Source organism: Scyliorhinus canicula, chromosome 3, assembly GCF_902713615.1.
Source record: "Scyliorhinus canicula chromosome 3, sScyCan1.1, whole genome shotgun sequence".
NCBI lineage: Eukaryota > Metazoa > Chordata > Chondrichthyes > Carcharhiniformes > Scyliorhinidae > Scyliorhinus > Scyliorhinus canicula.
Window position 1 is genome coordinate 254,544,208 of NC_052148.1, and position 13,220 is coordinate 254,557,427.

Sequence of the window (13,220 nt, forward strand, 5' to 3'; positions counted from 1 at the left end):
ACCTCTGACATCTGTCCTATATCTATCTCCACTCAATTTAAAGCTATGCCCCCTCGTGCTAGACATCACCATCTGTGGAAAAAGGCTCTCACTGTCCACACTATCTAATCCTCTGATCATTTTGTATGCCTCAATTAAGTCACCTCTTAACCTTCTTCTCTCTAACGAAAACAGCCTTAAGTCCCTCAACCATTCCTCATTATATCTTCCCTCCATACCAGGCAACATCCTGATAAATCTCCTCTGCACCCTTTTCAATGCTTCCACATCCTTCCTATAATGCGGCGACCAGAACTGCACGCAATACTCCAAATGCAGTCGCACCAGAGTTTTGTACAGCTGCAACATGACCTCATTGCTCCGAAACTCAATCCCGCTACCAATAAAAGCTAACACACCGTACGCCTTCTTAACAACCCTATCAACCTGGGTAGTAACTTTCAGGGATCTATGTACATGGACACCGAAATCTCTCTGTTCATCCACACCACCAAGAATCTTACCATTAGCCCATTCTGTCTTCCTGTTACTCCTTCCAAAATGAATCACCTCTCACTTTTCTGCATTAAACTCCATTTGCCACCTCTCAGCCCAGCTCTGCAGCTTATCTATGTCCCTCTGTAAGCTGCAACATCCTTCCGCACTGTCCACAACTCCATCGACTCTAGTGTCATCTGCAAATTTACTCACCCATCCTTCTATGCCCTCCTCCAGGTCATTTATAAAAATGACAAAACAGCAGTGGCCTCAAAACAGATCCTTGTGGTACACCACTAGTAACTGAACTCCAAGCTGAACATTTCCCATCAACCACCACCCTCTGTCTTCTTACAGCGAGCCAATTTCTGATCCAACTGCTAAATCACCCTGAATCCCATGCCTCTGTATTTTCTCCAATAGCCTACCGTGGAGAACTTTATCAAAACGCTTTACTGAAATCCATATACACCACATCAACTGCTTCACTCTCGTCCACCTGTTTGGTCACCTTCTCAAAGAATTCAATAAGGTTTGTGAGGCACAACCTACCCTTCACAAAACCCTGTTGACTATCCCTAATCAAATTATTCCTTTCCAGATGATTAGAAATCCTATCTCTTATAAACCTTTCCAAGCCTTTCCCCACAACAGAAGTAAGGCTTACTGGTCTATAGTTACCGTCTCTACTCGACTCCCCTTCTTGAACAAGGGGACAACATTTGCTATCCTCCAGTCTTCTGGCACTATTCCTGTAGACAATGACGACATAAAGATCAAAGCCAAACGCTCAGCAATCTCCTCACTAGCTTCCCAGAGAATCCTAGGATAAATCCCATCCGGCCCAGGGGACTTATCTATTTTCACACTTTACAGAATTGCTAACACCTCCTTATGAACCTCAAGCCCTACTAGTCTAGTAGCCTGTAACTCAGTATTCTCCTCGACAACATTGTCTTTTTTCTGCGTGAATACTGACGAAAAATATTGATTCAGCACTTCTCCTATCTCCTCAGACTCCACGCACAACTTCCCATTACAGTCCTTGACTGGCCCTACTCTTACCCTCGTCATTCTTTTATTCCTGACATACCGATCAAAAGCTTTAGGGTTATCCTTGATCATACCTGCCAAAGACTTCTCATGTCCCCTCCTGGCTCTTCTTAGCTCTCTCCTTATGTCCTTCCTAGCTAACTTGGTACAGTGGAGGGAAGTCTCCGAAAGTGATTAGGGAGGACCAGCCGGGGTTTGTGAAGGAAAGGCAGCGGTTCACAAACATGAAGAGATTGCTTAATGCATTCCTGTCTCCGGCGGAGGGAAAGGAGACCGACGTGGTGGTGGCACTGGACAGAGAAGGTGTTTGATCGGGTAGAGTGGGGTTATTTGATGGTATTATTGGGGTCAGTGTTGCGGGCTCTAGCAACGGTGCTGTTCCCAATGGCTCCAGGAAAGTATTCAGTGAGTCTGGTGGTGGTGGCCAATTTGAAAATCTGAAGGTAGTTTAGGCAATATTTTAAGCTGGGGGCCAACCGAGTCAGGGGGGATGCCAATTAGGAGGAATTACGGGTTCGAGCCGGGGTGCGAGGTTTCGGAGATGGACAAGAGGGGGAATTAGGGAAATTAAGGACTTGTTCCTTGGGGGACAATTCGCAAGTCTGGAGGAGTTGGGAGAAAAGTATGATTTGGCACTGAGGGAAGGTTTTACGGACCTACAGGTTCAGGATTTCACAAGGAAGGTTTTCTCAACCTGCTCGATAGAGCTGGCCTTCTCGTTGCTGGATTAAGACTAAGTGAGAGGAGGAGCTGGGGGAGGGGGTGGGGGGGGGGGGGGGGGGATGGAAGAGAGATTGCGGTGTGAAGTGCTGCAGAGGGTAAACTGGAAAGGTTTTGACGGGTGATATTTAGCACAATCTCGGGGGTTTTGCACAGGTCCCCTAGAAGCCATTTTCGGGGTGTTGAACTGGCCCGAGTTGCGGGCAGGAGCGGGGGTGGATGCTTTAGCCTTCACCTCACTGATCGCTCATAGCCGGGTCCTGTTGGGGTGGAGGTCAGCCTCTCCGCCCTGTACCTCGGCATGGTGGGGAGCCTGCTGGTGTTTTTGACCCTGGAGAAGGTGAAGTTTGAGTAGAGGGGGGCAAAGGAGGGGGGAGTTCTACAATTCTTGTTTTTTTTTTATAATGCACTTTCAGGAGTTGGTTGACGTCGACTGCTGAGACGGCGAGTTTGGCGGGGGGGGCAGTTTTCTTTTTCTATTGTTGGGGTTGCTGTGTTTCTCCTTCATATGACAAACATTATGAAAATATGGCGAATAAAAATATTTTTTTAAAAAAGAACCACGCGTTTTATTCGGGAAAAATAGCAGAGGAGCGGAGCCTTCTTAATAAAGACTTACGACAGCACAGTGGTGCAGTGCAGAGCGCTTCACTTCCAAGCACACTGTCCAACACTGAATGCATATGGTTACACCATCTTAGCTCAAACTGCAACTCCCTATGTCTGTGCATTCCCCAATGCTGGCTTACCATCAGTGATAGAGTCTTCAAATCTTTACCTTGCAATTAAGAACTGAATTTCCTCAAGCCTCTCAATCCTGCCATTTTTCCTCTACCTTCAAAAGGAGTCAACACACTTTTGGTATACTGGTGGTTCAAGCTTTCAATACCTGATTTAGCAGAAAGGACTCAATCATAGAATTATTCAACACAGGAGGCCACTCATCCCATAATTCCTGTACCAGTTCTTTGAAAGAGTAGTACTATGAGCCCCACTTCCCTGCTGTTTCCCCACAACCCTGTAATTTTCTCCTTTGTATGTATTGAACTCCCTTTAGAAAGTTAACATGAAATCTGCTTCTGCCAACCTTTCAAATGATACATTCCAAATTGTTACTACATTCCAAATCATTACTAGAGTAATTTTTAAAATGATAATTTCCCCTCTGGATTTTCTTTTGCCAATTACCTCCTCTAGTTATTGACCCTAGACCAGTGGAAACAGCTGCTCCATCTCTACTCTATCAAAACCCCTCACAATGTTGAATTCATCTATTAAATCTCTTCTTAAACTTTCTGCTCCAAGAAGAAAAATCAACAGTTTCTCTCGTCTTTCCACACAAAGTCACTCATGCCTGGTGCTATTCTGGCAAATTGCTTCTGCACCTTCTCCAAGCTCTTAATATCCTTCCCGAACTGTGGGGCACAGAATTGGACAAGAGTCTATTAGAGGTCAAACGAGTGACTTATAAAAGTTTATTGCAACTTTCCTGTTTCTTTAACCTGTGCCTTTATTTGTATCAAAGACATTTTTTGACAATCTTCAAAAAGCCTCTCAAACTAAGACCTCAGCTTTATTGACACACTTTATAAAAGGTTATCATCAGCTCTCTGCTTTCAAATTACACTGTAGGGCTACCTCACTAAGGACAGAAATTAGCTCATCTTTACAACTACTGGGCAAATTTATAGGCTTGCCTGATTTTTGGGTGATCTTGGAGGAGGCTATGCGAAGTCCTTTGTCTGGCTAATAAAATTAATCTTACGTTACTTGAACAATTTTTCTTCATCAAAACAGCCTTGCGAGCAGCAAGATGGCTCAGTAGTTAGCACTGCTGCCTCACAGCACCAAGGTCCTAGGTTTGATCCCGGCCCTGGGTCACTGTCCGTGTGGTTTGCACATTCTCCCAATATTCGTATGGGTTTCACCCCCACAATCCAAAGATGTGCAGGGTAGGCGGATTGACCACACTAAATTACCCCTTAATTAGTAAAACTGAATTGGGTGCTCAAAATTTAATTTAAAACAACAAAACAGCCTTACATACAATTCTTAGTTGCAGCAAAAATCTGACAACCAAATTAACTGTTAAATATTTGTCATTCACCCCATTTTCTTTTGATTTTCCTCTGTTGGGAGATTTTTCAATGAACAATGATAAATAGATGATTATAAAGATAAATACCCTGAGTCGCCAGTTATCCCCCACTTCAGTCTTGATACGACTCATCCATGTATCGTCAAACCATGACTGATCTCTGAAAATGGAAGACATGTATTTTTTAAAAATAGTGCTTGTACCATAAAATTGGTACAGCTGTAGGTTTTCAAATTTTGATCAACTGAAATAAAAAACCCACATGAAAATTCAAGCATCTCCCAAACCTGAAAGTTCAACCAACTCACTCAGAATACATGGCTAAGTGAATTAAGTACAGTAATGAAATACATTAAGTTGCCTATTTTGTAAGATGTCAAACATACGTCTTTTAAGAGAAGGGAAAGTCAAAAATTTGACAGCTAAATAGATCCTTACTAATTTCCCTGTTTTCACCTTGACAAGAAGAATTTCGAAACGCTGAGAATGCAGAGAGGCATGCGGTTCTTTGAATATTTTATTAATCCATGTTGAGGTTTTTTCCCCCTTTAAGTCTTGTCAACAAGATTTTCAGAGATAATTGAACCAATTATGGTTTCAATCCATCATCTTAATATCAATGATGGAAGCCTGGCCTGACATTCGATAGGTAAAGCCATGTCAAGTTAGAACCTTCTTTGTCTTTTGAATCCATTTTAAGTCAATGAAGGACTAATACAACCTTAAATGAAACCCAGCAAGCTCTAGTATTGAAGAAAATTAGAAGGCACAAACAGATAAAAAACCTTATATTAACTTTGTAATAAATATCAGTGACATGAGTAAGCACTGAAAAACATTGTTGCAGCTCAATGGTATGTTAGATGGCATGTAATTTCTATGAAAAGAGAACAAGGAAAATGTAAGGAAAACTAGCAAAGAGGTTCTAAATATTTGTGGGGTTGCATCACACCGAGTCTAAACTTACCATTCCTGATCAAACTATAACATTTCAGCATGGTCTTGTAATTAACATATCTGAGATACCAAGTTCCATTTTTCTAAATAGGCCATTTGTAACATTAATCATAAAATTTTCTATTGAAAACAAAACAATTTCCACAGGAATTGGTAATTGAGGAAGAATTAGCTGAAGCAGTTTGATGTACACAAGATTGTTACTTTTTAACTGAAAATAGAGAAGCGGGTGGTGGCAAGAGAGGAAAGGTGGGAGTGGGGGATGAGCGTGAAGAGGGGTTGAGGAGAAAATAGAGAGAGAAAAAAGGTGGAGGAAGAGGAAGGAATTTCAAAGTTCAATCTTGCCAATTAGCATAGTTGAAAACTGTGTTAGCAGGAAGTGAGTTTTGTGGACAGATTGTGCACCAAACACAGAAGTTTAAAAAAAATTAAAATGATAAAAACAATTGTTACAATTGCTTTCTACAACTTAGTTCCATATTTTATTTCATTTTTTTTAAAATTTAGATTAGCCAATTATTTTTTCCAATTAAGGGGCAATTTAGTGTGGCCAATCCACCTACTCTGCACATTTTTGGGTTGTGGGGGTGAAACCCACGCAGACACGGGGAGAATGTGCAAACTCCACACGGACAGTGACCCAGAGCCGGGATCGAACCTGGGACCTCAGCGCCGTGAGGCGGTTGTGCTAACCACGAGGCCACCGTGCTGCCCCATATTTTATTTCATAATGCGTGCACACGTGTGAGTGTATAGAAGTGGGATAAATGGGCGGCACAGAAGAACAGCGGTTAGCACTGTTGCTTCACAGCACCAGGGTCCCAGGTTCAATTCCTGGCTTGGGTCACTGTCTGTGTGGAGTCTACACATTCTCCCTGTGTCTGCGTGGGTTTCCTCCGGGTACTCTGGTTTCCTCGCAAAAGTTTCGAAAGGCGTGCTGTTTGGTGATTTGAACATTCTGAATTCTCCCTCTGTGTACCCGAACAGGCGCCGGAATGTGGTGACTAGGGGCTTTTCACTGTTACTGTAAGCCTATGTGTGACAATAAAGATTATTAAATATTACATTCAGAAACAACAAAGATGGAATAATACATTTTCAAATTTACATTTTCTGTAGGACCTGCGCCATCACAACTCCACTTGTCAAATCGTCTATTTTCTTGCATGGCACCTGCACGCCAAATGTCTGGACCTAAAAGGCAAAGAATATACATGAGTTTATGTACACCCCAGTTATTATTATCTGAAAAAAATCAGATCTCCATGTGTATTTTGTTATTTACGATTTTCCTTTGAGTTGTTTACATTCTCTTTTAGATGTTGGGGAAAAAAGTCACTTGTGATATGCCAGTATTTACGGGGTTATGAAGGAGTGCATTCATCATTGAACGGCTGCCAGACAGAAAGATTTGCAAAAACAACAATTTCCATGGAATGTAACTGATGCATAATTTGTTGATGCAAAGTTTTTAATACTTTCTACTAAATGAATAATAGTTAGAACGTCAGTAGTCATGTAGACTACACCCACTCACCACCCCAGCCCCCCATCTACACAGTGCACATTGCTCATTTGTTCATTGTTCTCCACACACTGCATACACAATTGATTACAGTTGTACTTCATTATCTTTAGCTACTTTAGACATTTATTAGGGATGCTTATTCTTCTTTATTCACATTCCTTGCTGTTCAAAGGCATTGCGTTTGACCAGCGGTTAGCATTCTATTTTCACAACAAAATCAAAATATAGTAAAACATTCCAATGCTGCAGGAACGTTAAAAGTCTGCTGCAGATGTCCTAACTTGTACGGTCCTTTTTGCCTATCGCCCCTGTGCTTGTTTGCTGACCAATAAATTTCCCGGTAAGCAATACCATAATTTTTAAATTCTGGGCCTTGTTTTCTAATCCCTCCAGAGCCTCATTCCTCCCCACCTCTAAACGTCCTCCAGTCCTACAATCTTCAGGTATCTGTGCTACTTCAATGCCTCCTGAGCACTACCACTGGTGGGCATGCTCCAAGCTTCCGAGGCGCTAAGCTTGGAATTCCTTCTGTAAACCACTTTGCGCCTTTACCTTGCTTTCCTTCTTTAAGATGCTCCTTTTTGCCTACCTCTTCGACCAAAACTTTGGTCTTTGTACGAAGATGTGCCTCACGGTGCAGAGGTCCCGGGTTCGATTCTGTCCCCGGGTCACTGTCCACATGGAGTTTGGACTTTCTCTCATGTTTGCGTGGGTCTCACCCCCACAGCCCAAAGATGTGCAGGGTAGGCAAAAAATAAAAGCAAATTACTGTGGATGCTGGAATCTGAAACAAAAGGGAAAATGCTGGAAAATCTCAGCAAGTCTGTGAGAAAAGAGCTAACGTTTTGAGTCCAATGACTCTTTGTCAAAGCTGGGAGAAAAGAGCTAATGTTTCGAGTCCGATGACTCTTTGTCAAAGCTCAGAGAAAAGAGCTAACGTTTCGAGTCCGATGACTCTTTGTCAAAGCAGAGTCATCGGACTCGAAACGTTAGCTCTTTTCTCTCCCTACAGATGCTGCCAGACTTGCTGAGATTTTCCAGCATTTTCCCTTTCGTCGCAGGGTAGGCAAATTGGGCATGCTAAATTGCCCCTTAATTGGAAAAGAAAAGAATTAGGTACTCTAAAATTTTTTTTAAGTTAACAAAACTTGAGACCGAGCCACATCTTCGTACAATGACCAAAGGTCATATGGAATTTTACATCTGATGTCAAGAACTACAAGATGAACTGAAACTTGTAATTGGCTATCTCAATTTGCTTTTTCCAATTAAGGGGCAATTTAGCATGGCCAATTCACCTACCCTGCACATCTTTGCGTTGTGGGGGCAAAACCCACGCAAACACGGGGAGAATGTGCAAACTCCACACGGACAGTGACCCAGAGCCAGGATCGAACCTGGTACCTCAGCACCGTGAGGCAACCGTGCTAACCACTTGCGCCACCGTGCTGCCTTGAAAATCTTTTATTATACCACCCAGGTTGCTTTTTGGCAGCCTAGAAATTGTAATCTAAGGGAGCAGTAACATTATCTCTCTCCCCTGTTCTCAAGTTCAAAGCCCTATCTCTGTTACACTGTGGAATCCACCACAGAGATAGCAAAGTTCAATCGAAAGGAACCTCCGGTACAATAGCACCAGTTTTTGGAAAATATTGATTACGGTTTAAAAAAGACAGTCTCCAGAAATTACAGTTTACATTGAACTCAAACTCACTGGAATTTCAAGACTACCATGAGAAAAATCTTCCTCAACCATGATCACCAGTGAAGGACTCAAACAGTTAACTCTATTTTTGCCTTTTGTTGACGAATCTTAAGTTGGCCAAAAGTTAACATCCTCTTACTGTATAATTTGCACGCATCTGTGTGTTGTAAAGGTCTTAGCCCTTTGAGTTTAAACGCAAAAAAGCTGGTCAGAGATTGGGCTCTTTAGTAGAAATAGCATTTAAAGTGCACAAATGCAAGAAAACAGGTTTGGGAAAAGAAAGTGAACAGCGTGAAGGTATATTAAGCTGCTTTTGGCTACAGGGCAACCCCAAAATACGGTATCAGTAAATACTAAAGCCAACTGTGCAATGTATGGCAGCTAAGCTGAAAGTAGGTCAGGCTGATCTAAAGATGTACAAAAAAACCATACAAAATTCGAGGAGACATTACGTTTATACAAGGCACTAGTATGGCAATACCTAAAGTAATTTACACAATTCTGATATTGGCACAAGAAGCAGAGCAAAGAAGAGTAAATTAGCTTTAAAACATCTGTGCGATGCTTACCAGATTTGGAAAGCTTCAATTGTTTACACTGAAGAGGAGATAACTCAAGGTAAAATCATCAGCAAACATCCCCAGTTCTGACTTTATGAAGCAGCTAAAGGTGATTGGACCTAGGACACTACATGGAAAAACTTTTCCTTCAAACTTGTCCACTTTGGCAGGAAGAATAGAAAAGTATATTATTTAAATGGGGAAAGTCTGTAAAACTCGAGGTACAGAATGATCTAGGTGCCCTGGTCCATTAACCACAAAGCTCGTGTGTAGATAAAGCAAGTGATTCGGAAGACAAGTATAATTTTGTCCTTTTATGCAAAGGGAATGGAACATAAAAGTAGGGATGTTTTACTACAGTTGTATAGGGTATTGACAAGTATAGATCAAGAGTGCTGTGTACAGTTTCCGTTCTCCTTATTTAACAAAGGACATAATTGCATTATAAGTAGGTCAGAGAAGGTTCACTCAATTGATTCCTGGGATGAGGGATTATCCTATGAGAAAAGATTGAACAGGTTGGGCCTGTATCCATTGGAGTTTTGAAGAATGAGAGGCGATAATAAAAGATTGAGGGTGGATACTAAAAGGATGTTTCCCCTTTTCAGAGAGACTCGAGCTAGAGGACACAATTTAAAAATAATGGGTTTTCCACTTCCGACGGGTGTGAGGAGAAACGTTTTCTTTCAGGGGGTCATGAGTTTGAAACTCTCTTTTGGCCTTGGCTTCATAAGTTAAACTATACAGGTTGGTGAGTAGGGCGAGGTTCGATTTGCAGCGGTGGGATAGACTTCCGCTATCCCTGACGATTCGAATCCAGACGATTAACCAATATTCCACAAAGGTTCGTATTCTGTTTCAATGCCTCCCCATTTTCCTTGCTAAATCGTTCTTCGTTAGGATGAACAAGCTAGTGAATTATTTTCTTTGGGCAGGTAAGTCACCAAGAATTTGTAGTGGGCTTGGCGTTACCCAATGTTTTCCTTTATAATTGGGCAGCCAATGTTGGGAAGGTGCTGGGATGGTTCTGGGAGCCAGATACCATACGGAGAAGGATGGAGGCGAGTTCGTGTAGGGGGTCGTGTTTACAGGCTTAAGCACACCTCAACCCCACTGGTGGTTTCTACTTTGGAGATATGGAAGCAGTTCTGGTAACACTATAAGCTGAGCGCCCTGTCATTGCTGGCCCCTGTATGCGACAACCATTTGTTTGCTCTGTCAGGTTTGGATGCGACTTTTAAGATATGGGTAAGAAAGGGTCTGGGGTGCTTAGAGACCCGTTTCTGGAGGAGCGGTTCGACAGTTGGGAGGAGTTTTTGGGAAATTTCAATTATCAAGGAAACACTTGTTCCCTTGTAGCTTGTCCTACTTTTCCCTTGGCACGTCAACCCTCCCTGCTGGGGGGAAATCATGTTGGTGAGGTCTGGAGGGGGGAGCATCTCAAATATTTGTGTGTGGATCATTTGAGTGCAATCTGCGCCGCTGGATGGGATGAGGGCGAAATGGGAGAAGCTGCAGTGACCCAATCCGGTTGATAATGTTGGAATGACGCCCTTTGTAGGGTGAACTCCGCCTCCTCCTGCACATGGCTCAGCCTGATTCAGCTTAAGGTGGTACACAGGGCTCATCTGACTAAAACTAAGATGAGTGCCTTTTTTTGCTGAAGTGGAGGACAGGTGTGAGTGGTGTTCTCATGGGCCCGTTAATCACACCCACATGTTCTGGTCGTGTCCAAGGATGGTAAGCATTTGGGGCACCTTCCTTAGTACCAGGTCAAGTGTTCTACTTCAAGACAGCAATACTGATAATACTGCAGTACCTGAATATGACACAGATATAAGAGCCTAATTGACATATTCACCTTCTACAATTGAATGGATCCCAGTTTTTTTAATTGAGATGCAATACAACAAGTGACAAAAATACCATGCTTTCACTTGAACTGACAGGACCAGTCATTTGGTCATACAGAACTTGAATATTGCTGAAAAGAGACATGTTCCCAAAGCTTTTAGTCTTTCACTCATCAGGACAAACACAAAAATACAAAATATCACATGATCACAACAAATTATACTACAGGAGAAAAGGGTGCTGACTGGGCAGCAAACTGACTGATTAGCTGAGGTGTTGCCATGGAGAAAGCAACAGGGAACTATAGGCTCCCCAAGCTTCTGGATAATTTTAAAATGGTGCAAAACTTGAATATATTCCTTTTGTTTGTGAAGAATAGGTCCCTACCTAAGAATGTATGTCGCTTCTAGCAAGCTTAAATGAGTCATGATGTCAGCTTGACTGATTATTTTAAATTGGCCATTCGTATAGCTATTAGTGCACGCAGGTTTATTCAACAAGTGCTGCCCAATCATGGAATTACATCTGATAGATGTTTTATTTTGGGTTTTGCAAGTGCAGGTTGGTTGAGTACGGTCTATGCTCTGTCTATTACAAACAACTGAAGGAACTTGTTATTTGATCCGATCAGCCAATCTTTGGGGAATATCGCCTATGTACCTGGCATCGCACCGGCACTGAAATTCATATACGATGTTCCTCAATTGTTTGCTGAGCTGTTTGCCGAGCAGAACATTCTATTTGGACTAATGCCAGTAACCCGTTAGCGGAAAATACCACTCTATAGCCACTGCATCATAGCAGGGTAATTGCTTAATCTGTTCAAATTGAGGTATATTTTGCCATGGCAACTCCTTGGCCAGATTCGACTTGCCAACCAATCAGCACCCATTCGTGATCGGTTGAACTCTGGCATTCTTGCATTTACCCTGATGAGTACCTTTAACTTTTCAGCAATATTCAAATGACAGCAAGTACATGCAATGATCAGCACTGTAACGTAACAAGTCTCTCTTCATATCCAATAGGAAATAAATATTTGGTTACAAATATTCATTTGAAACTGCCTTGTAATGTCATTTTAAATCTGCCATCCAGCAATTTTCAATATCTGTGCAGCGTGGCTCTTGACCTGTTGTCAAACTGCTTGGCCAGCATCCAGTCTGGAAGGAGCCAAAATTCCCACCAATTAAATGTTCGGAAGACTGTCAATGCCTTCAGTCCCCACCAAAACTCAACTTCTGCGCCATCAATATCATTGTTATCTCAGGCTGAAACAGACTGTTCACAATATCTGCATCATAGATGACCAATTTGATCTTCCAAATGTAGATTCTCTCCACCACCATATCACCTAACTCCAACTCCGTAACCTCACCCATCCTTAGCACAGCTGAAGTTCATCTGCTGCTGAAACCCTCATTCATGTCCTGCCTACCTCTAGGCTTAGTTATTCCAATGCTTACCTGGGTAAATTCCCACATTCTAGCCTCCGTAAACTTGAGGTCATCCAGAACTCTGTTGCCCGTATCTTAACTTACACTCAAGTTCACACATCACACCTGTGCCCATTGATCTACATTGGCTTAGTGTCTCGCAAGATTCATTCTTGTTTACATGGATTCACCCCAGCAACTGCCTGAAACTGCACAAGACAGTTTACACCATTAGTGTCATAGTTGCCGTAGAGGTGAGCTTACAACTACATAACTGCACCATCACTCTGACCACCCTCATATTGGCAACTCCATAAAATCACCTGATTCCACCCTGCCACCACTCACGTGCTGTTGAATTCTGCCAGGATCCTAACTCCCATTCACCCATCACCGCTGTGCTCACTGAACTGTGGTTAAACTACACATTTCCTGAACCTCATTTTCAAATCTTTCCCCGTCTCCTCCAACTAAACACCCCTCCAAGACACCTGCACTGCTCCAATTCGGACCCTTTGAGATTCCCTAACTTTAAATCACTTCATGTGTCAGCTGTGCCTTCAGCTGCCAAGGCTCTTAAACTCTGCAATTCCCAGCCTAAACCTCCCTTCCCTCCAAGTCCTTTTAAGAGATTCTTTGGCCAGTGACAAATTATGTTTGATAACTCTGCTGTCAAGTACCTTTGGCCATTTTACTGTATTGAAAGAGCCATACAAATAGAAGTTGTAGTTACAAAGGGGGCATAGACACCTTTTTCACAAAAGGATTTGAGTTCAGCCCTAGTGAGGTCTTACTTCAGTTGTATAGAAGCTTGCTTAGACTGCACTGGAGT

General features: G+C 42.4%; 1 protein-coding gene across 11 annotated transcripts in view; it reads right to left on the bottom strand.

Moving 5' to 3' along the window:
• hook3 (hook microtubule-tethering protein 3) overlaps window positions 1–13,220 on the bottom strand; it is a 110,719-nt gene that overhangs the window by 95,576 nt on the left and 1,923 nt on the right. For all 11 annotated transcript variants that reach the window (XM_038792592.1, XM_038792589.1, XM_038792596.1 and 8 more), the window contains exons 2-3: window positions 6,414–6,499; window positions 4,436–4,508 (exon numbers count right to left, since the gene is read on the bottom strand). In XM_038792592.1, coding sequence (XP_038648520.1) covers window positions 4,436–4,508; window positions 6,414–6,499 — 159 coding nt within the window. The remainder of the gene's footprint in view (window positions 1–4,435; window positions 4,509–6,413; window positions 6,500–13,220) is intronic.